Source organism: Aotus nancymaae, unplaced genomic scaffold (genome assembly GCF_030222135.1).
Source record: "Aotus nancymaae isolate 86718 unplaced genomic scaffold, 86718_ANA_hifiasm-v0.15.2.pri h1tg000003l, whole genome shotgun sequence".
Lineage (NCBI taxonomy): Eukaryota > Metazoa > Chordata > Mammalia > Primates > Aotidae > Aotus > Aotus nancymaae.
The window spans coordinates 53,246,303-53,273,444 of NW_026988414.1; the positions used below are offsets into that span (position 1 = coordinate 53,246,303).

At 36.6% G+C, this 27,142-nt stretch overlaps 1 protein-coding gene across 1 annotated transcript in view; it reads right to left on the reverse strand.

Annotated features, from left to right (window-relative positions):
- Positions 1-27,142, reverse strand: part of ADAMTSL1 (ADAMTS like 1) — a 433,007-nt gene that overhangs the window by 372,329 nt on the left and 33,536 nt on the right. The window contains exon 3 of the mRNA XM_021675321.2: positions 4,952-4,997. Coding sequence (XP_021530996.2) covers positions 4,952-4,997 — 46 coding nt within the window. The remainder of the gene's footprint in view (positions 1-4,951; positions 4,998-27,142) is intronic.

The following is a 27,142-nucleotide window of genomic DNA, read 5'->3' on the forward strand; positions in this document are numbered from 1 at the left end:
TGCTTTGCATCCATTCTCCAGAGTGAGCCTGCAGCCAGACCTATCTCTTTCATCCTAAGTCCAGTTCTATTCTCCTCTGCTTAAAATTACCCGGACCTGGTGCTTCCTCTTCTTTTTCTTCTTCTTCTTCTCCTCCTCTTCCTCCTTCTTCCTCCTCCTCCTCCTCCTCCTCCTTCTTCTTCCTCCTCCTCCTCCTCCTCCTTCTTCTTCCTCCTCCTCCTTCATCTTCTTTCTCCTCCTCCTCCTTCCTCCTTCTTCCTCCCTCCTCCTCCTCCTCCTCCTTCTTCTTCCTCCTTCTCCTCCTCCTCCTCCTTCTTCTTCTAAATAGAGACAGGGTCTTGCTCTATCTCCCAGGCAGGAGTGCAGTGGTATAAGCAGAGCTCACCTATATATAGCTTTGAACTCCTGGGCTCAAGCAATCCTCCTGTCTCAGCCTCCCCAGTAGCTGAGACTATAGGTGCACACCACCAGGCTAATATTTTGTTTTTGTTTTGTAGAAACAAGGTCTTGCTATGTTGCTCAGGCTAGTCTCAAACTCCTGGCCTCAAGTGACCCTTCTGCCTCAGAGCCCCCAAAACAAAGGGATTACAGGTGTGAGCCATCCTGCCTGGCCAACCCCCAGTAGCTTATTTTTATACTTAACATATAATGTAAGTACTTTACAATGTCCTGCATGATCTAGCTCCCGCCTACCTCTGGTTTTGATTTTTTTCTTATCTTCCAATACTCGTCCTCTTGCCCACTAGACTTTAGGTATATTGGCTTTACGCTTTCTTTGACACACCAAGCTCTCTCGCACTTCACAGCCTTTGTGCTAGCTGTCCTTTCTGGATTGCTGCTCCTTCAGTATTCATATACTGGTTCCTTCTTGTCATTCAAATGTTACTCCTCAAGTGGATTTTCTGAACTTCTTCTCTGAACTAGCTACCAATCGCTTAATTTGCTGCATTGCACCAACTGCTATCTGGTATATTTTCTTTGAAATAATTTGTTTGCATGCTTGTTTTCCCCCATTAGAATGAAAACTTCAGGAAAATTTAGTCTTGGTTTTATTTAACAATGAACCCCAGGACCAAGAACAATTCTTTTGCTTAATACATATTGTTGTCGTAAAAACAGTGAAATGTTGCAGTGAACAATAAAGAACTTAATAAAGAAATTAAGAGCACTACCAGCTACCACAAGCAGCATGGCCTATTATGTTGCTAATTATGGTTACTGTCTCCTAAATACCAACTCATGTCGACCTTAAGGATAGTGCAAAAGAAGGTTTATAAGTAACACAATAGTTCTCTAAACACATATGGAAGTCACTTTAAAATCCCTAATTAAGATCAAGGGGTTCAAATTTGAGGATTAACATGAAGATAGGACCTAAGGAAACCTTTTTGAGAGCCTCCTTCATTTAGTCTTGTGGTAAAATCTCTGAGACCTAAAAGATCTGTTTGATTGGTTTGCCAGTTCACACCTATTGTCTACCAATAGCATCTTTGTCTTTCCTTCCAGAAAGAGAGGGCCTTGCTACTTCCTTACAATAGAGCAGGGAACTGCAAAATAGGAAAGACTCCATAAACTATGTCCTTAGGAATGGAAACAGTCTTCTTGAACCAGCTACACAAAACATAAGAAAGTACCATCACTATGAGACCTATGCAAACATTATGGGTACTTTAACTTTCTTGTATTGATAAACTATTTATAGAGTGGTTGGCAATAAATTTTTAAAAGTCTGTGGGCTGATTTTTTAGGAAAAAAAAATGGGAAACTGGGGAGATGCCATCTACTCCAATCACCCTGGGGAATATGAAGCCCCACAAAAAGTTATATGTAACAGTTCTACAAAAAATAAGAAAAGAGGCTAGAATCTTTGGAGATGAAGTAGCTCTGAAGTGCCCCCAGGGATTAAAGATGAACCTGGAGATTTAGCTAAGAGACTCTCAAGTTTTTCCAAATCAAGTATCTAACAAAGCATATTTAATTGAATTGTTCTAAACTTCCTAATTTGAAAAACTGGGATGCGATCATGAAAAGATTCTTTCTGAAATTTGTGTGTGTGTGTTTTTTGGCAATGCTGCTTCTATCATGGCTAAAAGCAAGAAAATAAAGCTTCAAATTATTTGAAGAATCTAAGAAACCTATCACTCTAAAAAATTCAGTGTCAGTTTGATTCTACAAGCTGTAAAGATTTTGGGTCATGGAATGCTACAAATTTTAAGTAGTATTAGGTCAGAGTCTGATATGGTTTGGCTGTGTCCCCATCCAAATCTCATCTTAAATTGTAGTTCCCATAATAGCCCACCTGTCAAGGGAAGGACCAGGTGGAAATAATTGAGTGAGGAGGGCAATTTCCCCCATGCTATTCTCATGATAGTAAGTTCTTACAGGATCTGATGATTTTCTAAGGGGCTTCCCCCTTCACTCAGCTATCATTCTTCTTTCTCCTGCCACTTGTGAAGAAGGATAAGTTTGCTTCCCATTCTGCCATGATTGTAAGTTTCCTAAAACCTCCCTAGCCCCGTGGAACTGTGAGTCAGTTAAGTCTCTTTTCTTTTTTTCAAATCATCCACTCTTGGGTATGTCCTAATAGCAGCATAAGAATGAATTAATACAGTAAATTGGTACCAGCAGCGGGATGCTGCTATAAGGATACTCGAAAGTGTGGATGTGACTTTAGAACTGGGTGATTGATAGGCAGAGACTGGCACAGTTTGGAGGGCTCAGAAGAAGACAGGAAAACTGTGGGAAAGTTTGGAACTTCTAGATACTTGAAGGCCTCAGAAGACAAGAAGATGTGGGAAAGTTTGGAACTTCCTACAGACTTGTTGAATGGCTTTGACCAAAATGTTTACAGTGATACGGACAATAAATTCCATGCTAAGGTGGTCTCAGATGGAGAAGAGGAACTTGTTGGGAACTAGAGCAAAGGTGACTTTTGTTTATGCTTTAGCAAAGAGACTGGGGGCACTTTGCCTCTTCTCTAGAGATCTGTGGAACTTTGAACTTGAGAGAGATGATTTAGGGTATCTGGCGGAAGAAATTTCCAAGTGACAAAGCATTCAAGAGGAAACAGAGCAGAACATTTTGGAAAATGTGCAGCCTGATGATGCAATAGAAAAAAAAATTCTGGGAGAAATTCAAGCTTGCTGCAAAAATTTGCATGAGTAATGAGAAGCTGAATGTTAATCACCAAGACAATGGGGAAAATGTCTCCAGGGCATGTCAGAGACCTTCCTGGAAGCCCCTTCCATCTCAGGCCCCGAGCTCTAGGAGGGAAAAATAGTTTCCTGGGCCAGGTCCAGGACCTCCCTGCTCTAGGTAGGCTCTGGATGAAGTTGGTACCCTGTGTCCAAGCCACTCCAGCTGTGGCTAAAAGTGGCCAAGGTACAGCTCAGACCATTGCTTTAGAGGGTGCAAGCCCCAAGCCTTCGCAGCTTCCATGTGGTGGCAGTCCTGCAGGTGTGCAGAAGAATTGAGGTTTGTGAACCTCTGCCTAGACTTCAGAGGATGTATGGAAATGCCTGGATGTTCAGGCAAAGGTCTGCTACAGGGGTGGAGCCCTAATAGAGAATCTCTGCTAAGGCTGTGCAGAAAGGAAATGTAGAATAATAAAAATGGCAATCATATTGAGGAACGAGCTTCTTCAACAGAGGGATCAGTGAGTGCGAAAGCCCTAAATATGTATGTACCTTTTTGTTTCCTTTATTCCCACTTCAACCTATCACTCTAATTTCAAATGCTTTTCAAATCTGGCAGAGTGACCTTAATTTTGAGCTCTCTTATATCTATTTAGTATTCCCTCTGGATTTAAGGCTCTTGCTGCTGCTTCTTTCTTCTTCTTTCCTCCTCCTCCTCCTCCTTCTTTCTTTCTTCTTCTTTTTCTTCTTCAGAGTGTTTTGCTATGTTCCCCAGACTGGTCTTGAACTTTTGGGCTCAAGGGATCCTCCTGCCTCTGTCTCCTGAGTAGCTGGGAGCACTAATGAAGGCTTACGCCTTCAATACTTCTTGCTCCTCATCCATTTCCTGTTCCAGTGTAACCCTTGTATGACCAAAAAAATTAACCTTTCTAAATGAGAAACTGCAATATCATACTCTTGCTTTAGTGACTCTGATTATTCACTGAACTAATATAAACTTTGAAGACTAACATTCAAATCTCTTTATGGTATAACCTCAAAAATGTATTTCAATTCTTCTCTTTTATACTGCTATACTCAACTCTACTGAAACGAGTGTTCAGACATTCCTGCCTCCAAAGTTGCCCATTATGTCCTCTCCACTGGATGACTGTCATCCCTTCACACCCAATATGAGCTAGTCACAGTCCTCCAAACCCTATCTCAAATCACCTTTTCCTTTAAGACCCTTTGGATTTCTCTCTGTTTTAACTCACGAAGAACTTTTTTCCTTTCTTATGGCATTTGTCATATTTTGTCCTAGAATGTGGTTATGTGCAATGAACATCTGTCGTCTTTCTTTATAAACCTTATATTACAGATGTTTAAGACAGGGACCACATGTTATTTATTCTTTAACTAGTGTAGTGTCTCACACATAGTTGGCACTGAATAATATTTGTTGAATAAATAAATGAGTTTGTCAAATCTGAGTTTGATTTACTAATATTTATTTCATGATATCCCAACTGATTCCCCTTTTATCATCCCTTACTCATCCTCATGAGATCTATACGTGAAAAGGCAGAAAGCAGAGAGGAAATGCAGAGCCCTTGTTTTGAAACAGTCTAGTTAGTTTCAAGCTGCTCAAATGATTAAAAGCTTATATTGAGGAACATTAAGAATACCATTTTAATCCTGCATAATCAGTATAGTATGATATAAAAACTCTCAGTGAAATACTAATTGGTTGATTTCCTGCCCAGGATATAAAACTGCTTAGCACCATTCAGTGCTAAAAAAAATACATAATCACAAACTCAGAACCTCATACTTACCACATTACTGCATGTTCTGTATCGGATATTTCTTCCTTCACAGCTCCTAGGTTGCCAAAAGAAAAAAAAAAAATTTATTACTACCTATGAAAGTCTCAAAATCAGAAATATTTCTTATAAAAATTTTCCTCTAAATATTAGTAAAAGGGCCTCTCTTTTCTTCTAAGCATAGTCTTGGAAGATTTACTATTAAAAATCAAATTGAGCAGATCTAAAAAAATTATGGACGTATATTGATTTCTCTATAAGAGTTGAAACTAGGTATTTGTCGTGCTTCAAAAATTTTTTAAATAAGTTCTTAGTGCATATTTAAACAAATAAACATTAGTGCAAAATTTTCTGAAAAAAATGATATTCAATGAATCCTTTCTTCTTATTTCTGATAAAAAACTGAAGATATATTTCACTGAAAAATAACTTAGATCTTGAAAATAAATTGGAATTAATATTCAAAATGTCTTAAAATCACAATTCTAAGAACTTGAAAAGTCATAATTCTTAAAAATTATTTTTATTTCTAAAATATTTAGTCATTATAGAGGTTTTGGAAAAGACAGATTGCCAAAAAGAAAAAAAAGAAGTCCCCTGTAGTTGCCTCATCTAAAGATAATCACTATTATTTTGATTTATTTAGTCTTTTCCAGTATAAATTTTAAAAAATCACAGTATGCAGTTTTGTAGCCTGTTTTTATTTCCACTTAAAAAATTTTGGAGGCATTTTCTCACAGTATTAAATAACTTTAAAAACACCATTTTGAGAGCTACATAATATTCTATCAAATGATGTAATTTTTTCTTAATTATTCTTCCATTATTTGTCATTTAATTTACACTTTGGGATTTGATAAATGATAGTAAGATAAACCATTTCATTGCATATGTTTTATCCGAATTTCTGACTGTTTTTTGAATAAATTTCTAGGAGAATTACTAGACTAAAGGGAATGAACTTTTATAAGGCCCTTGATAAATATTGCCAAAATGAATTCCATAAAGGTTGTACCATTATATACTCCCACCAGCAATACATGGGAGTTTCCATTTTACTGAATTCTTGTGAACAAAAACAATCAACTTTTGATAAAACATTCAATGCTGACACTTAAATCATGAACAACAGTACTGTACTGTTTTCAAAATATGTCACACTTTTTTTAAAAGTAAAAATATACTACAAAATCCTGTGAGAATGAGTATATTAGTACCTAGCAGTTTTAGAATACCAGGTATGTTTATAAGTTTGTTATATGTATTAACTTATTTAGTATTCTGAAAAATTCTGAGAGATAGGATACCATCATCATATCCATTTTACAGATGACAAAACTGAAGCTTAGGAAGGTTAAGTAATTTGCAAAAATGACACAACTATTAAGTTTTAGAGCTGAGATATGAAACTAGATCATCTGGCTTCAGAACTCACACACTCATGATCACAATGCTTCAATGCCTCCTTACTTTTCTGTTCAATAAACGTCCACAGAACTTCTGTTATGTGATTGGCAATGAAATTACCACAAAGAATAGAAAAAAGACTGAATATGACTTTGTCTTTGTTATTAAGAGAAAATTAATCATATAATTCGACACAAGAAATGCATATAGTATTTGTATTAGGTCTTGAAAATGTTAACAAAAGGAAAATGTCATCTGAAAACACAATTATACACAGACCATCTTAACAATATAGTAAGGGTCCCATTTCTAAAGACTTAACTGTAACCAGACTCACTATATTACTATGCAGTAAAAATAGAAAAGGAATGGCTGGCCAGGCATTGGAACCATAAAAATAAGGAGCATGACAAAGACACATGTTTATCAGTGTCCAGCCCAGCAATGACCTAGAAAAAAAGGCCAATGAATTTCAAGTCCTGCATGTCCCCTTGACAAGACTGTTACAATCTCCACATAGATGGCTCATTGTTAACCTTGCTGATGCCAATGAACGTTCAGCTCATCCAAGTACCACCCCTCATTATGGTGTCAGGTTGATCAAGCTACTTGCCAAGAGTGATCTGGATTTTCGTGACTGCTGAGAACAGAGAGTGCTGGCCGTGCTTACATGGGCATTTTGGTCCATGTGATGGACAGTTCTCTTCCTTGTTCTGAATTAATCAACTAGCATTCTAGTTTGAAATATTAATCTCATGGGCTGTCATTGTGAATACACCCCCAAGAAAAGGATGTGTTCTTGGTGCTATTGCTGAAAAATATTAGGTTTCTGACTCCAACAAGAGAGCTAGGTTCCAGCTGATGGTAAATTTCCAAGGTAATTGAATTCTACAACTGGGAGGTCTTTGGTAGCATCCCATGTAGACATCAGTGTTTGCAAAATGTGATATGCTTCTCAATTTTGAAGTTCCTGCTGCGTATGTACCACAGTGCAGTGGTTAAGAGTACCTAGCTCAAAACTAGGCTCTACTTTCTAGAATCCTGGCTCTATACTGCAGTTCTATCTTCTATAAAATAGGATGATATTACTTATCTCCTGAAATTATGAGAATTAACTGAGTTAGTATTTGTGAATCACTTCAGACGGTGCCTAGGACACAGCAAGCATTATGTAGGCATTTGATTAATTAAGTACATAATAGATATAAAAATAAAATAGTCATTGAAAGGAGGTTAAAGATATATGGAGAAGAAACTAAGCAAAGGCATAGAGGCACAAAAAAGATTTGGTGTGCTTGCAGATTTTCAGTTCTGGTTTTGGGGGGTTTAGGGTTTATGTGGGGAACTGCAGTAAATGAGTGAAATACCTTCTGATTTTGAACTCTGTAGTACGCAAAGGGGAACCACTGAAGGTATTAAAGCAGAGAAGATTCAGCTGGGCGCGGTGGCTCATGCTTGTAATCCCAGCACTTTGGGAGGCCAAGGCAGGTGGATCACCTGAGGTCAGGAGTTCGGGACCAGCCTGACCAATATGGTGAAACCCCGTCTCTACAAAAAGAAAAAAAAAGCAGAGAAGATTCAATGATAAGATTTTACTTTTAAAAAGTGAACCCTGGTGTTAATTATTGGGACTTTAATACTGTATGTTTTTCATCCTTTTATTTATTTATTTTTATCTAATCTTATATTCATGAAAGAAATCATGGAAACAAATCTGAATTAGGAGCCTGAAGATCTGAGCTATAGATTTTGTTCTTCTAATTGCATAAACCTCTTGCTCTCTTAGGGTCTTAGTTTTTTTATCTGCTAAATGAATATAGAAATCCCTGCGCACAAAGTTAAAATCACCAACTGAAATAATGTACAAAAGCTCCATTCAAATGCCAAGGGATTATTACAGAGATACTGCTTCCTAAACAAAACAAAGCAGAAAAATACTCATTTCAGTAAAATACAAAATACAAAAAAAGCCTTTTCCCAAATATTTTATCCTGCAAATACCTACACAAATTCTACATGCATCATTGAATAATAGGAGATACAAGCATGGAATGTAAAAGATTGATTTAAATACTTATTATTTAGGAAAAACAAACCAAATCAAAAGCAAAATAAAGAAAAACCACTTGTCATAATTTCCAAAGAATATCCTGTAATTGTCTAATGCCTAATATGGATTTGCAGATAATTTATAGATGCTTCTGAACTATCTTCCCTTTAATATATTACTTTTTTGAGAGGTTCTTTAAGTCGACTGAAATATGACATTAAGGTGGTAATGCTTAAGTATGGCAAGGTGATCATTATTGAAAGACATTATCAAATTGCGGATTATAATGGAAACACTAACTAGTCTCTACTATATATTCAGTGCCTGCTATAGGTATATGGCCCAATGTTAGGTATTTTGCATATATTGTCTCTAATCATCCAACAATTCTGCAACTTTATATTATTCGTATTTAACAGATAAGAAAACTGAGGCAGAGAAAGCTGAGGAGGCTTAAAGCTACATACACAGAAAAGAGAACCAGGGATTGGAATCTAGGCCTGACTAATTCTTAAGTCTCAAACAATAAGAAAAGGAGCATGATGTGCTCAAGATACATGGTATAACATTAAGCTAAAAATCTGGAAAGCTGAGAAGGGAATTGGCCTGAGAATTGACTGTACCTTGTTATTATATCAGTTTATAAACTACTACTCAATTCTGGTAAATCTACTTCTAGAAAAACATAGGTAGACACACACTGGAACATTTCCAAGAAAACCATGGTCATCAGTAAAACGCAATGTGAAAGAACTTCGGTGCAGAGAAGTTTGTACTTTTGCAAGTTCAAATTTATTAAATTTTAATATAAATTTTACATAAGAAGCTAAGTGACTATTCCACCACAAGGATTTCATTCCTGCCAAGTGTGAATTTCTTCATCCAAGGCATTCATCTGGGCACAAAATCCCGGTCTAAGAATTAAGCAGTAAAAAATATTTTCCTGCTTTTTTAAAAAACAGGTTGTTAATATAAAACAGCTGAGTGACTTCTTTCACATTTAAACAAAGTAAAATTCACCTCTGGGGATGAAAACAAACATTAGAAATTGCAGTCCAACATGATGTCTGAGGAAGGTTATAGACAAATGATAGAATAGGATTTAAGTAAATATGTCCTCTCAATATAAACTATAAAATAGTTACAGTACTCTGTTTAGGGAGTTGAGAACTGTATCAATCATGAACTCAGAAAGTGGGTCAAGTATGAAACAAAATATAAGTATTAGAATATATTTTATTATAAAGATGTAATATGCACATGTATGTTTCTTGTAGCACTATTCACATAGCAAAGTCATGGAATCAACCCAAATGACCATCAGTGATAGACTGGATAAAGAAAATGTACCACATATACACCATGGAATACTATGAAGCCATTAAAAAAGAAATGAGATCACGTCCTTTGCAGGGACATAGACGGAGCTGGAAATCATTATCCTCAGCAAACTAATACAGGAACAGAAAATCAATCACACTTAGAAGCAGGAGCTGAATGATGAGAACACATGGATACATGGTGGATATCAACACACACTGGGGTCTGGGGAGGCTAGGGGGAGGGAGAGTACCAGAAAGAATAGCTAATGAATGGTGGAATCAATACCTAGGTTATGGGCTGATCTGTGTAGCAAACCACCATGGCACACGTAACAAACCTGCACATCCTGCACATGTACCCAGAACATAAAACAAGAGGTGAAGAAAAAAAATAAAAATTAAAAAATGGGCCGGTGCAGTGGCTCACGCCTGTAATCCTCAGTGCTTTCGGAGGCTGAGGCAGCCTAATCGTGAGGTCAGGAGTTTAAGACTAGCCTGGTCAATATGGTGAAACCCCACCTTTACAAAAAATACAAAAATTAGCCAGGTGTGGTGGTGATTGCCTATATTCCCAGCTACTCAGGAGGCTGAGGCAGGAGAATCACTTAAACCCAGGACGCAGTGGTTGCAGTGAGCTGAGATCGCACCACTGCATTCCAGCCTGGGAAACAGAGCAAGACTTTGTCTTGTGGGGGGAAAAAATATATATATATATATATTCTAATTCAGATTTGCATCAAACATTCCTTATTTGCTGAATCAGCACTTTACTCCTGGCCAGTCATATTAATTTTTATTTAATTCCTTCTCTCAAAAATAAAAATTATCTCAATCACAAGCTATTATGTGTGAATTATTCAGACTTTAATTCACTCATTTATGAGATTAATGTAGACTTGATGCATTGTCTCTCATTAATACATAATACACCATCTAAACTCTTCCACTCTTAAAATCCTGATGTTACAGTTTCAACTGTCATCATTTAATAACCTGAGAAGAGGTGAACTGACATGAAAAATTAAAAGTTTTTTCTCTAGGGTCAAACAACTTGTTAGCTTCTTCTTTTCACATCCCCTTTCTCATAAAAGTCTTTAAAAAGGGGATGCATTTGATTTATCTCTCTTTTACCTTAAAATTCTTGTCATCTCTTCACTAAGCAAAAAATCCTTCTGATGGCATAGTCTAATTATACCTGGTGTCCATAAATTGTTTCAAGAAAATCTAGTCATTGTGTATTTAACACTTCAGAGGTTTTACGGACAATTGCACTTGTATTAGGCTCATGGCACCCCAGGCTTTATCTCCGGTTTCTAGAAAGCAAAGCATGTTGCTAAGCAAGAATGGGTTACTGTATTTCCCTGAATATCACCTGCCTTTCAAATACAGACTCATGGCAAAGAATTTTAAAATAGGACAGTCCATCTCTGTTTTGTTTTATTGTGTTTTGAGACAGGGACTCATCTCATCTCATTCTGTTACCCAGGCTGGAGCTGTCATAGCTCACTATAACCACGAACTCCTGAGTGTGAGTGATCCTCCCACGTCAGCCTCCTAAAGCACTGTGAACACGAGCATATCTCTCTTCTTTTAGTCATCCGAAGAAATCTATGAGCTCTTTACAAAAGAACAGACATAAAACCATGTTCAGCAATTCCAGCCCAAGGGAGCCTGGGCCATTTAGACCATGGGTCTTAGAGCAACCATAGATTAGAGCAAGACAAGTGGATGTGCAGCCCTACCAAGGGATTTCAAGCAGTACTGGAACAGTGTTTCTCCCTTCACTTCAAATGAGCATTTCAGTACTCACTGGAGCTATACTGCAGGAAGTTGCCCTCAACAAGCCAGTTACAAAAATTCTACATTCCTGAGGCTCTTTATAAAGAACTCAAGAGGGATAACAAATTCTGAGAACAATTGAGAAAACCAAGTGCAAGTGATCTGTCAGCCTCTTTTCATTTTCTAAAGATCGTTGTTGTTGTTATTTTTAAATAATTTCAACTTTTATTTTAGACTGCAGGGGTTCAAGTACAGGTTTGTCACACGGGTATATTGTATGATCCTAGGGTTTGGGTTACAGATGATTCTGTTGTCAGGTAGCGACTGAACATAGTACCTGTTAGGTAGTTTTTCAGCTCACGCCCCGCTCTCTCCTCCTCCCTCTAGTAGGCCCTAGCAGAGACATTATTGTAAGAGGTTCTTTCAGGAAATACTTGATACCAATCAACTTGGCCATGGAAAAGGAAACTATATGTACCTCTGGACCCTGTGTGTAAAGCTCTTCTCAGTTGCTTACTGTCCTCATCTGTGGTTTAAACTGCATGCTGAACACCCAGGGACTAGAACTGGAGTCTGTGCATGACAGATGGTTAGCTGTGGTCTTACCTTGCATGGGAGAGAAACAGGAGTTAGACGACAAGCCGTCCCTGTGGGTTTCACAAGTCCCATATTCTAATCTTTTTCTTAGCTTTACTTTACTCTTGTACTTTAAAATGTCACTCTTTAATGTTCTACATTTTATTCTGTGCTTGAAATAATTATTATTTAATTCTAATTTACAATGTCATAAACAAAAATTACAATGAACCTTGTTTATGTAAAAGCATTATTTTGAGGGAGTTTCCTCCCAACAAGAGGAGCCAATTCAGCACTACTCTTCTTTAAAAGTATCTGCAGATAACCATGCTTATACTGTATCTTCATTATATATCATATCTCTAAACAATTAGAAATGTTCCAGTATGTATCCCTAGTGAGTACTTTATAAATATTAAAATATTTAAATTACTTTTAATAAACATTAAATAAACATATATTTATTCAGGACAATGGTATTTTAAAATTTTTAATTTTTGAGAGTGCACAGTAGGTATATATATTTATGGGGTACAGAAGTTATTTTGATACAGGCATGCAATGCATAACAATCACATCATGGTAAACGGGTATCCATCCTGTCAAGCATTTATTTTTTGTGTTACTAACAAGTTAATTATACTCTTCTGGTAATTTTAAAATGTACTTTGAGGCCCCTCCTGTCTGCCACATGCTTCCAGATGACCCTGTACCTAAAATAATAAGAAATTTGCTTACAATGTTCTTTATAACAAGTAATGTTTAATCTGTTAACACTTGCCTATGGAAACTGACCCTAAACATTAAAGTGTGTCTTTGTCCTTTTTTGAGGCTAACATTCACATTTTTTCCCCATTTCAGGTTAAATACCCTTCACTGAACAAAGCCACTAAAATTCTAGAAATAAATGCATCCCCTCTACATACAACCAGCAGTGGAAAGGAGGAAACAGAGGTTCTTGGTGCTTTGGGACTTTCAAAAGCATATATTAAAAAATCTCTCTTTCTCCTATATTGAAAGGTCCCTGAATCCCACACAGAAGCAGTTTTCCACTGCCTTTTGTACATGGGATACATCACATGGCTCAAGCAGATTAGTGCTAAGGGAGCGATTCATTATTATTATTTTTTGAATAGATAGATATGCAAGCCAAACTATTATGACAACCTGATAAATGTGGCTTTTGAAAATGCTTTCTGTTATCATAATACAAGAAACATCATGGAGGCACGCTGCCAGGTATCATCCATCAGTAAGTGAGCTGGCTGGCAACAGACGCAGCCCTGGTGCCATGTTAGCTCATAACAGTGTGCCAGAGGCACTAACAGGGCCCTACTGAGCCAAAAGAAGAGTTGGCCTTAAAGCTTCATTTTCAAAGCAATTTTAAACTGATCAGGGGATAGTGAAGGGCCAGATTAAAAGATGGTGCTGTAGTTTGTGAACTAGACTTAAAAGTGTTTCTTTGGCATACATAAGGTATTTTTGTGATCTCAGTTTTATAATTCAACACTTCTGCTCTATCCTGATCTATCATTATAAAAAAATGTTCTGAACGCAGTGCCAACTTGGAAATATTGATTTATGTATATCCAGAGAGTTACTAAAGCTTATTGCGGAAACTAAATTTGATATAAATGGAAATTATGTAGGTTTAGGGAAAACATTCTAAGACAACTTCCTCTCTGGTTGTTTGAACTTTTCTTGACCAGATGGAACTGAGGAAAGCATCTCTGCACTTTTACAGATTTCTGAACAACAGTTCGGACGCTGCAGAACTGTTAAAATTTAGACCCACAAGAGAATATTATAGGCTGAATTTTGGAGTTTGTTCTCTAAGTTTCAAATTAGCTTATTTGCTATTATGATTGTTTGCTATGTCTAAATTATAACTAAAAAAATCACCGCCAATTTTTTTCCCAAACAAGTATGATTTTACATATACCTGCCTATTCTTCAAAGAAAGACATGCTATAACAAAGCATCAAGTTTTCACAAATACGGGCTGGAGTTATGAAAATGAGGAGTATACTCATGTAATCAGACAAGAAAAAGGCGAGAACGATGACACTGTAGACCATAAAGGTCATGCCCAGCTTCTAATGGAGCCAGAAACTGCTCTGAGCTACTGCTCAAAAAGTCTCATGAGACAATGTACAATAAGCACCCAAATGGGGAAAATGAGCCCTGGGCCATGCCTCCTGCTTAACAAGCTTTGTATAATGTTTTCCAATTTGCAGTCACTTAACACATTCATTGGGCATCTAATATATACAAGTACTAAGCAAGGTACTGTGAGAGGCACAAAAATGGTGGCCTCCCTGATTCTTATCAAAGTTACTATTTACTTGAACAAATCCACATGCATTGGAATAGAACACACAGCAGTATAATGCCTGGTGAATAACTCATGGGAATGTTCTGAATATTAAGTACAGAAGGAATTTGGAAAAGGAGAGACTGAGGCTAGGGCAATAGCTTACAAAGGAAATATCTTAGGTTGGATGTTCTATATGGATGACAGGAGTCCCAAGAATGTGATGGGAGAAGGGAGACTTTGTGATTCAGCCCTTTCTTCCAACTCCTGCTTCATCGAGTACTACACTAGGTTCTAACCTGTGTTTAATTCAGTAAATTCACCTAACAGTGACTAGATACCTACTCTGTGCAAGGAAGGAAGGTACAAAGAAAAGGAAGATAAAACCTGAGACCATAACACTGATAATCTAATTAGGGACAGTACCATATAAATAACTATAACACAGCCAGACTATGTAACAGTGACTTAAAGGTGGTACAAACAAAATGCCTCACAAATATAGCATGGTGAGACTCAGGGGTACAGGTGAAGGTGGCTTTAAATAACTGTTAGGGTTTTGACAGGTGAGCATGGGGAGGGAGGGACATTGTAGGTAAAGAGCTCACCAGGAGAGAAGGCACAGAGGCAGCAAAAGACTAGAGTTTAAAAAATCTAGGACACAGTTCTGTAGCACCCATGTTTCTTTTACTTTTAGAAAACCAACCTGGCTAACATGGCGAAACCCCATCTCTACTAAAAATACAAATTAGCCTGGCATCGTGGTGCATGCCTATAATCCTAGCACTTGGGAGGCTAAGGCAGAAGAATTGCTTCAACCCAAGAGGCAGAGGTTGCAGTGAGCTGAGACTGCACCACTGCACTCCAGACTGGGTGACAGAGGGAGAATCTGTCTCAAAAAAAAAAGAAAAGAAAGAAAAGAAAACTATATTACCATTTAACCTAGCAATTCCACACTAGATATCTACCCAAAGGAAAAGAAATCATTATATAAAAAAGACACCTGCATTGGTATGTTTATTGCAGTACTATTCACAATAACAAAGTGATAGAATCAGCCTAAATGTCCATCAATGGATGACTAGATAAAGAAAATGTGGTACATGTACGCCATCAATACTACTTAGCCATAAAAAGAATGAAATCATGTGCTTTACAGCAACATCGATGGAGCTGGAGGCTATTATCCTAAGTGAACTAACTCGGAAGCAGAAAAATCAAATACCATGTGTTCTCTCCTGTAAGTGGGAGCTAAACAGTGGGTACACATGGACATGAAGATGGAAATATTTGGCACTGGGGACTCTGAAGGAGGAAAGGCTGGGGGGCAGTGGGTGGAAAAACTGCCTATGAGAACAATGTTCAATATTTGGGTGATGCGTACACTAGAAGCCGAATCCCCACGATTATGCAATATATCCATGTAATAAACATGCACAGGTACCCCTGAATCTAAAATAAAAATCATAATTTTTTGACTATTTATTTACTTTTCTCCCTTAGAATCTGTGTTTGGTTTCTGAGCTGCAGAACCTAGCGACATGCTTGGTGTACTGTTAGTGCTTTACAAATATTTCGGGAGAGAAGGAAGGAAGGAAAGAAGGGAGCGAGGGATACAAGGAGGGAAGGAAAGAACTAACAGCCAAAGGAAGAAGGAAGGAGCGCACGGAAGGAAATGTTATAAAGACAATTTCAGGCCATGAAAAACTTCCAGCCTCACATCTGTTCTAATTTTTGAACTTTGAAACCTGATTAAAATCTTTCTATACCAAGAAAAAGATAAAAAGTTTAAAACGAAACTAAATAGCTACCAAAGTGAAAAACGCTGGGCTCTATTTTAGTGGGCATGTTTATTTTCATAGATTTATTATAAGTTGTGTTTGTCATTGCAATGCGTTTGCTTCCTCTGAAAGATGGCTAGGGGTGGGGGCCGGGGGATTGCTGCCTTTGGCTTAAGATTTGCTAGCAGCAAGGATATGCACTTTATAGTACACACACACATGCCATAAGATTTGCAAATGATCTTACATTTGCTCGGTAGCCAAAAGAGGCAAAGAATGAGAATAAAAACAAATGTGTTTTAGCAACATCAAGTCCAACTTTTCCATCTTCCCCTTGAGGAAAATGTATATTATGAAACTCTAGGACTCTAACAACCTCACCCGATATAAGCCTTGAGTTGGAAATTTATGAATTATTTTGGCTAGAGACAAAAGTTCTCCAGTCCTTCCATGTCACCCAGATGTTCGTTGCAAAATGGGGGTCTGGAGAGTCACAACATTTTTCTTTTAAACCATTTATATGAAGAGCAGCTTTTGCTCCTCTACCTGTCTAACAGCAAAATGGGCTTGACTGTATATCTGGAGGGGAAAGGGTCTCTTTTTTAGGGGCACACATTTCAGAGTTGAACGGCACCGTGGATGTCTGTTCAACAAATATCTATGGAACACTTGTTCTGTTCCAGGCACTGCCTACCTGACCTCATGGATAAGCAAACAAAATCCCAGAGAAACTAAAATCTAGTCCAATGTCAAACAGTTAGAGAATAGTGGTGCCAGAATTCAAAAGTCAGTAGTTTCATGAAAAATAAAATAGAAGGAAGAATTCACAAAGTAGGTAAAGAAACTTATTGCTAAAATTCTGGTTCCCACAACACGTGGTTCTGTCCCACTAGGAAAGGGACTTTATCTGGACCAGGGTATCCTACTCCAAAGCTCAAAGGTAGGGACTGGCTCTGCAGCTCTTTGAGGTTGGTATATTAGGGGCTTTGGCTGATGGTCCATGCATGGATGTAACATCACCTAGTGTTTTATAGTTATTCTTCCTGCCTCCAGATGAAGTGTCCATTCCCCATTGTATATGATTTGGACCACCCTCTGTTTGCCCTTCATATCCAGTATCTGTCTCTGTGTGTGTGTCTCTCTCTCTTTCTCGGTGATTGAAACTAAACAAAACAGGGTCAGATATCTCTTTTCTAATTTCTACAAATCGGGCCCAAAAAGAGGAAATAATTCAAGTAATAATGCAAGTAGTATTAGAAAAGCTTCCCCTCCCCCTATTATTTTTTGGTGGTTAAGGTGAGGGAGGAGCTGGAGGGATGGATACTGAATTGAAGATGGAAAGCTAAACTTAACTCTGCGGATAGTAAGTTTAATGACTTTAAGGAGAGGTAAGTCTCAGAGAATTTGCATAAACTACCCAAGAATCACTAGGACATTAACCTAGTTATTCACTAACAAACTGGAAGCTTAAAAGATCATGTTTGTAGGCTTAACTAATAAAAGGATGAAAGAATAAGTCAGAAATCACTTAGTCCATTTACCACTTTTGGCAAGGCTGATAATGACTAATACTAGACAACTAGGTATCTACCAGAAGCGTAGATACACATTAGTACCTAGGGCAATTGCCACCATTACATCTTGACATGCTTGTACCCATGACTTCTCTCCCACATGGCACTCGATCATTTCACAGAAACTTCAGTGGGGGAATTTTAACATAAAGAAGTATCTTTATCAGAAAATCCTGCAGTAGCCCACACCTGTAACCTCAGTACTTTGGGAGGCCAAGACGAGTAAATCGCTTGAGCTCAGGAGTTCAAGACCAACCTGGCCAATGTGGTGAAACCCTGTCTCTACAAAAAATACAAAAAGTAGTCGAGCATGGTGGCGCACATCTTTGGTCCCAGCTACGAGGGAGGCTGAGGTAGGAGGATGGTTTGAGACTGGGAGGCGGAGGTTTCGGTGAGCCAAGATAGCACCACTGCACTCCAGACTGGGCATTACAGCCAGCTTTTGCCTCAAAACACAAACAAACAAAAATTCTTTTTTTCTTCTCTATTCTAACCTCTAATTTTTCAGGGAGCTGTAGATAAACCTCATCATTGCACTATCATCCCCTTCAAGACAACAGCAGTTTTAACCCTGGATACGCATTAAAATCATTTGGAGAGCTTTGAAAAAATTACTGATGTCAGGAATCCTCCACCAGTGATCATAATTTAATTGGTCTTCTGTAGGGCCCAGATATTTGTATTCTTTAAAAGCTTTTCAGGTGATTCTAAAGTGTAACTAGGATTAAGAACTACTTCTATAACAGAAGGAGGAATAACAACCACATGATCATCTCTGATAGATGCAGAAAAAGCATTTGTCAAAATTCAAACACCTTTCGTGATGTGAATTCTCAAACTAGGCACAGAAGGAAATTTCTTCAAAATAACAAAGGCCGTATGTGAAAAGTCCTCAGCTAACATCACACTCAAGGGCTTTTCCTCTAAGATCAGGAACAAGGAAAAGTTGTTCACTCTTGCCAGTCTGTTCAAAATAGTCCTGAACGTCTTAGTCAGTAAGACAAGAAAAAGAAAGAAAAGGCATCCAAATAAGAAAGGAAGAAGTACAATTATCTCTTTTTGCAGATGATGTGATTTCATAAGCAGAAAATTCTAAATACTTCATGAAGAACTAGTAAATTGAGTAAAATTGTAGGATACAAAATCAATATAGAAAAGTCAGTTTCAGTTTGCATTCCTACACACTAACAAAAAACTATTCACAAAAAGAAATTAAGAGAACAGTCTCATTTACAATCACATCAAAAAGAATAAAACACTTAGGAATAAACTTGAGTAAGTTAAGACTTGTACACTGAAAACCACAAAACATTACTGAAAGAAATTAAAGATGGCACAAATAAATGGTTAAACATCCCATGTTCATGGAATGGAAGAGTTAATATTGTTAAAATGTCCATGCTACCCAGTGTCATCTACAGATACAATGCATTGCCTGTCAAAATCCCAGTGACTGATTTTTATAGAAATAGAACAAACAGTCCTAAAATTCACGAAGCCAAAAAAAATCTGGAATGGTCAAAACATTCAAAGAGAACAAAGCTGAAGGTATCACAGTTCCTGATTCCAAAATATTTTATAACCTACAGAAATTAAAACAGTATGGTACTGGTATAAAGATATACCAGTGTAAAGACATCTTGGTGTAAAGACAGACATATACACCTATGGAACACCTAGAAAAAAACTCACACATATACAGTCAACTGATCTTTGACAAAGGTACCAAGAATACACAATGGGGAAAGGTGCTGCAGAAATTGGATATTTACATGTAAAAGCATAATATTGTTGTTGAAATTTCACCATATACAAAAATTAACTCAAAATGGATTATCGACTTAAATGTAAGACTTGAAACTATGAAAAACTCCTACTGGAAAATATAGGGGCAAAGTTTCATAATATTGATTTGGCAATGATTTCTTATATATAACACCAAAAGCACAAGCAACAAAAGCAAAAGTAGACCAGTAGGCACTGTCAAAGTAAAGAGTCTGCACAGCAAAGGGAACAACAAACCACAATGAATGAACTTTGAGGCCATTATGGTGAGAGAAATAAGTCAGAAATAAGGACACGTACTACATGATTCCACTTATATAAGGTATCTAGACTAGTCCATACAAGCAGACAGTGGAATGGAGGCTGCCAGAGGTTGTGGGGAGGGAGAAATGGTACTTGCCATTCAAGGAATATAGTTTCGATTATGCAAGATGGCTGAATTGTAGAGGTCTGCTGTACTGCATTGCTGGTTTAGTTAACAATATCGTATAGCACACTTAAAATTTGGTTGAGATGTTGGATCTCATGCTAAATTGTCTTACCACAATAAAAAATAAAAATAAAAAGAGGAAGAAAAATAACAAAGAGGGAATTAAAGAGATTAGCTCTAAGATCCTTCCCAGCTCAAGTCTAGATCTACGTCTGAAATATTTTCTTAATTCTGCAAAAGCAGAATTGCTTCCACCAATATTGGTTCTGTGGTATAGGGATTAGGTTCCTGATTCTTTTGTAGAGATGTTTAATATCATATATTTTTCCTCCTTTTTAGTTGAAGCACAGATTGAAGAAATAAAATGACAATACTGCATACACTCTTTAAAAGCCAATTATGAAACATTTGAGTGTCCGCTGTGTGCTAAGCATTGTAATAAAGGAGGAATTCATACAACTTAACTAGGAAACAAAAGCATTAATATATGAAATGATGCTACCAGAATAAAATAACTATATATATATGTAATATTTTTAAAACCCAGTTCCACAGATGTATTATTTATAGAATTGGGAGAAATTCTCTTAGTTCTTGAAATATCTTGTAACTACAATCAGTAGAAACCCAGAGGCAAATTAATAATTTGGTAAATTCTTGAGACTCTGGCCCCTTGGGATTTCTATCCTTAGTTATACCTACCAATTTGCCTAATACATAGTAGGTATTTGATAAATATTCATTGAATGAATGAATTAAAATTGAGGAGATATACAGACTTTAGAAGGGCTACTGAACAAGCCACGTAAGGATTTTTTAAAAATAAACAGAAAAGACAGCTAAGAGTTACAGATTCCTGATATGGCAAGTAAAGGTTACAGACAACAAACAAATTTCCAACCATCTTTTATTCCAACAAATTGGTTTATGGGGTAAACCAGGCCATAAATTGGTTGGTCCTAAACATTCAGTCATTGGCCTTAGCACATTTGCCTCCTGAAAGAAGATCAGATCTTGGAAAAATACACCCCTTTAAGATATATGACCTGAAATATTAGAAGTCCTGATGATACATTTAGACTAGGCTTTAACCCAAAATGTAAAAGGAAGGCAACCACAAACTCTTAAGCGTTATGTCCCAAAATGTGTACCCTCCTTTAACAAAATGAAAAGACAACCTCATACAAATGACATGAATAGTCATACCTATTCTGAACTTGTGTATCTTTCTTTTAAACAAAAATTCAAACATTTCTAAGGAAAATAAGGCTGATAACATGTAACATTAGATGAAGAATAACAGATAAAGCCTGCTTTCAGGCTCATTTGAACTGAAAGTTCTAAAATCTATTAAAACAAGTCCTGTGAACCTTAATCGGATGTTATGAAAGAGATGAGATGTCTTTAAAAGAAAAAAACAAACATTTATTTAAGAAGCCAAATCTTACCAGTGAAAATTTTCTTTTGGTATTTATCATTATATGGTATAGAAATAAGATGCTAATTAAAGCCTATACTAGTGTATCAATATTTTCACGGCAGAATATCTGTGTTTGCAATTAAAAATCAGAGAAGTTAGCTTACTTTCTCTTAGCACAATCATTATGAAATGAGACCTGTAGAACTATCTTTCCAATTCCTGTGGACTAAGAATCCTTGGGGCTATTTATTTTAAATTTTCTGTGTTTATGTTGACACCATTCTGGCAGCCACATGCCTTTGGAATAATACTATAATCTTACTTGTTTTAGGCACCCCTATGTGTGATGATTTTTATTTCTTGCTCATCTAATAATCATATTCACCTAAAAAAACCTTTTTAATTCAATTTAAAAATATAACTCAAAATTTATTAACTTTTAAAAAATTCTGCCATCCTTTATAAGATCATTTTTTGCTATTTACATACACATGAAACAGCCAAATCCATCATTTAATCAGTTATGATTTATCAAAATATTTGTATACTTAATGTATTAATTAATTTATGCTTTTAATGCAATATTAATGTATTATTAATCTATGCTATTAGCTAGATGAATTTGGCATTTCAGGAAGTAAAAAGGTCTCAGAAGTCACCAGTGCAAAGGTTCACATCACATCTAAGAGCAGCCAGCTATCTGACTTGTTGCCATCTCAAATGAGCTGCAGCTTCCTCCTTTGAACCTGGTGTTGGCATTGACTTAATACAGAGAGACAGACAATGTTACACACCATATTAAGTGTCTTATGCATTTGGAACTCCTTATGAGCAAATCTAAATTGACTGGCTGAAGATAAACCTAGAGCTATGAAAGACAGATCTTTAGTATCAAGTATTTTTTAAAAAGCTAGACAAATGAGTTCACTATAAATATTATTTCAGAGTATTTAGTGGGAGGGGCAAACAATTGGAGAGTGGAGCAGCTTCTCAAGGTAGCTGGTCTTTAATTCATTTGAAATAAAATAAATGTCCATCATCAAGCACAAGTAGGTATAGTCTCTTTTCTAATTAATGAAAAATAAAAACATTATATTCTACTTGGTGATACAAGATTAGTAAAAGTTACATTATAAGAGTTACTCAACGAAACCTTATACAATCTTACAAAAAATAGTAAAGGTAGAAGGCAATGCTTATACAGTGTCTTTCTTTGTAGCTTAAACCAGGGTTGCAGATAAAGGCAATAATCAGTGTTCCAATATCATAACTAGGGAAATAAAGCACCGCCTACTTTCCGCAAGCCTCAGAAAAAGGGTAGGGGAGAAACCAAGGAAATAATTCTGCTCAGTATCTTCCTGGGTCAGGGCTTTTTCCCCAGTATTGAGTACTGCCTGTTGAGAATGAAGGCTTTTTATATTTAACATGTGTCTGTGTTTTCATTCTGCTTTGTCTCCATTGAATTTTTTTTCTATAACCTTCAAAAGGTCACTCAGAGAAGATGTTCTGTACTCAGAGGGTAAACTAAGTCTCCTCACAAGCACCCAACCCATCAGAGAACAGAACTAACTCCAGAAGTTGAGTAGTTGTCATTTATTCCATAAAATCTGGGTAATCTAGCTTCCTTTATAGTTTTGTCATACTGGGAATAGAATAATCATTAGCTGATAGACTTGAAAAAATAATTAGACCTGAAAGTGATCTAAGAGATCATATTACCAGAGCTGGAAAATTGGCCCGGCAGGTTAATTTACCTGGTAGATGGGATTTATTTGGACTGAATATGAATGTTTACTATTAGAATACTACATATATTCCAGTTACCTGCTAGGCCTCTAAGGAGATTTATCTATCTATCTATCTATCTTTCTTTCTTTCTTTCTTTCTTTCTATCTATCTATCTACATAAGCTCTGATCTTTCCCTATTGGAAAGGTATATAAGGTGACTGAACCACATTTAGATCCCTAAATCTGGAGTGGAGAAATGAGACAGAACCCATTAAGTTTATCATCCCATTAAAAATGAATAAGAAAGCCACAGAAGACCATTCATGGTAGACTGAAGAATAGTCCCAATTTTTCACTCTCTCCCTATCTCTTGCTTTTGCACGTAATATTGTGGCTCTCCCATTCTGACTCTGGGCTTTGTGGGTGGCTTAGCTTGGCCAATGAGATACTAGCAAATATGATACAGAAGCTGAAAACAGGCTTTGTACTGGGAATTGCTCTCCTACACCTCTGCTGTTACTGTAAAAACTTGCCTAGGCTAGCCTGCTGGAGTATGAGGAATCTGTGAAGCAGAACTGGGTTTCCCATGTTGGCCCAGATGAAGCCAGTCTAGATCAGCCAACAGCCAGCCAACCCTAGATACGTGATCAAGGTCATCCAAGTGCATCAGAGCCACCTAGCCAAGCAATAATTCATTATCTAATATTCTAGTGAGGATTAGTGGTTGTCATGCAGCATTACTGTGGCACTGAATAACTGCTACACCAATGAGAACTTCCATTACAGCAAGGAGCTAAGGAGGGTAAACTAATAAATTCTTGCTGGTACTAGAATAGATAGAACCAGTTGTTGAGGGAAAAAACCTGAAAACTTTAAAAATCAAACTAATTTTAAGTCTTGAAGCTGAGCACATATCTCAGAACATATCTGTTTCTAAATTATAAGAGTCAAAATACATTCCAAATCCAGCCTAAGAACAGACTAGGGCCATATTTGAGAAATGATTTAATTACAGGTAAGTATTAATGAGAAAAATGTTAGAATGTATTTCATTAATATTATATTTTGTTTTTATAAGTATACTTATTTAATATTTCTTACTGTTTAGAGTTATCTATTTTGATGAAAATTAAAAATTTTTACTCATGACTGTAACTAAAAAGCTTAATCAATGCTAGGTGTCTCCATGAACTCTGATAGCTGAAAGCCAGCTTTTTGAAACATGAGGCTGTAAGCCAGGAATTACTGTTAATAGTGAAAGAAGACCTTGATTGTAAATAAAAATTACCAAGAAAACAATTACCTTCTTAGGCGCTTGACAACTTAAAAGATAATGAAGACAACTACACTTCCATCCAAGATCCTGAGCAGATGCATTCAAACTATATAGGGAGGAGAATATAAATCATCTAAAATGAAATTATCCGAAATGCCTGATTCCTTTTAGATACCAAAGGGGACTTGCTCTACACTTTCATTACACATAAAAAAGGAGAAAATACAGGGGCTAAAATCCTATTAATAAAACATATGAAGTGATTCAAAATGGCAGAAAGAGAAAGCCAGGGACACACAAACATTTGAGAACTTCTGATTCCAAACATAATAATCCCATAGCAGAGATAACTGAATTTTGATTGAGGACCAGTGACGCTTAGGATAAGATCTCCTCCTGGGTAAGTGAGTCTGACCCATATCCACAAAGGGCCCCTGCCAGGGTGAGTTCTTTGCAACAGCAGCTTTCGGACTCTTTTGAAATGATATATATTTTCTGTCACACTCAGCACACACACAAATACGTGTGGGGTGGGAGTTTGTATGTGTATATGTGTGCCTTGTTTTGAAAAATACAATGTACACAAGGGTCTTGAATCAAAGCAGGAACTATCTAAGCTGTTTAGTAACAGCATATTCTGTTGTTGTTTCTAGATAATAAGTGTATACTTGCCATAAAAGTTAAAGTATTAGGTTGGTGCAAAAATAATTGCGGTTTTTGCCATTGAAAGTAATGGACTATTTATGCACCAACCTAATATTTTAAAAGTCAGCATTGTAACATCTATTAATATTCCATGGCTTAACATACTTATTTGGTATTCTTATTGTAGATCTTTAAATTGTCCTTGGAGATGCAGATTTTCTAGAATCAATACACACCCAAAGATAGTAACTCAGTCTTAGTTTTGCTCCTTTTAAAATCTGTAGCTGTAAGATTTAACTCATTAGGGCACAGAGGTAATATGCTAATGGTCATATCATGAGCTGCTGTCTCCAGAAAGCCTGCTAGAATCTCAGACTGAACAGCTAAATCAACCTATATGTTGTTTGTTGTAAAGGATCAGAATTAGTACAGTTCAGCCTAACACCACAAATCCTACTGAAAAATGACGTCAAAATATATGATAGGGCATATATAAATAGTTCTTTCACAATTAAAAATATATATTACATTTCTATCCAGATTGTTCCAGAGTTTAATGATGGTGACAAGTTTTTGATTTGCTAAAGAATGACTACAACTTTAAGAGTACAGAATATACCCATGTGTACGATGTAACAGTCCACACTAAGCACTGGTTTTTAAGAAACTAGTATTTCTTTAAATTCTTGTTGGACTTAGAAATGCCTTCTATTTGGAGGCTTTTTTCTTCTTCAAATTCCTAAAGAATGAATAGTCTACCTCCTCCCCATTTTATAAGCTTCTTGTCTAGCCTTGTATGAGATTACTGAATATATATTTTTAATACTAAAAAGTAAAATAGGGACATATCTTCTATATGTTTATAATTGCAGCATTTACATTCTACTTTTCTAATACTTTATAAGTAGAAGACAACTGATACCTTCCATAGTATCAAAATAGAACTTAACACCTAGAGCTTTAACTTACTAGGTGGTAAAATCGGTATTTTTTAATTTCACATGGCATCAATATTTGATTATTTGCTGAATGACAGAATTTTGTGACTTTAATGTATTCTTTAAATTGCTTCTCAGTCTTTCGCTCAGTAAAAGATTCTATCACAATCTAACAAACACATCACTGAGACAGTATAAAAGTTCCCCTTTATTTCTTATCGGTTTTGTGAGACACATGTTTTGGCTCGTCCCTATAAAATATTCAAGGATGTTAATTTGAGTAAACTAGATAACAAGAACAATCCAAATTTGTACTTTTTGGCTTTACTGGTGTATGAATATTATCAGTTAGATTATCACCCTGTAGCAGCACATATTGCAGATTTAGGAAGTTTCATAAATTCAAGATTAAGAGAGCAGGTGAATCATAAGGAGCAAAAGTCAAGTCTTTCTTATAGCCTCAAGGTTCTCATTGATATGAAACTGGCCTCAAAATAAGACAAACTTGCTGGTAGATACAATCCCACTAACCCATTTTTAGTGCACACCTAAATGCCACAGTGGCCGAATACCAGAACTGATCTGGTATCTTGTTGGATATATCTCAGGTTATAACATTTCCATTGAGACCTGCCTGAAGCCAAAATGGTCTTTAGTAATTCAATGAAGAACCAACCATCTGTTGAGCTTTCAATATCTGTTAGACCCTGTGCAGGCCTTGGGGAGACAGAAAGGAATAAGGCTCTGTCGCTGATTTCAAGAAATTCTCACTCTTATTAAAGTAAGTTGACATTTTTCCGAACCTCCATCTCACCACTTTCTGCTATTTGTTTATGAAATGTCTAGAATTCTTTTTCTGTTTCCTTTTTTCCTAATACAGTATATATGGTAATTTTGATCAAACCTCCTGCTTGCTACACATAACACTTTTCACTGTCAAATAAAATCTTTCACTAAAAATATTACCATGGTACTTTATATTTTATAGTTTGGAGACAGATCTAGTCATACACCACACAGCTCAAGAAGGAGTTTTAAATTATTATTATTCTAAGTAAAAATTTCCATTCTAAGGCCTCAGGTCCTTTCCTTTTAGCTTAGATGCATTAGCCACCCCCACATTTACCTTCCTCATCCCTCTCACTAATCCTGACCCAATTCCCACTGAAGCTTCTAT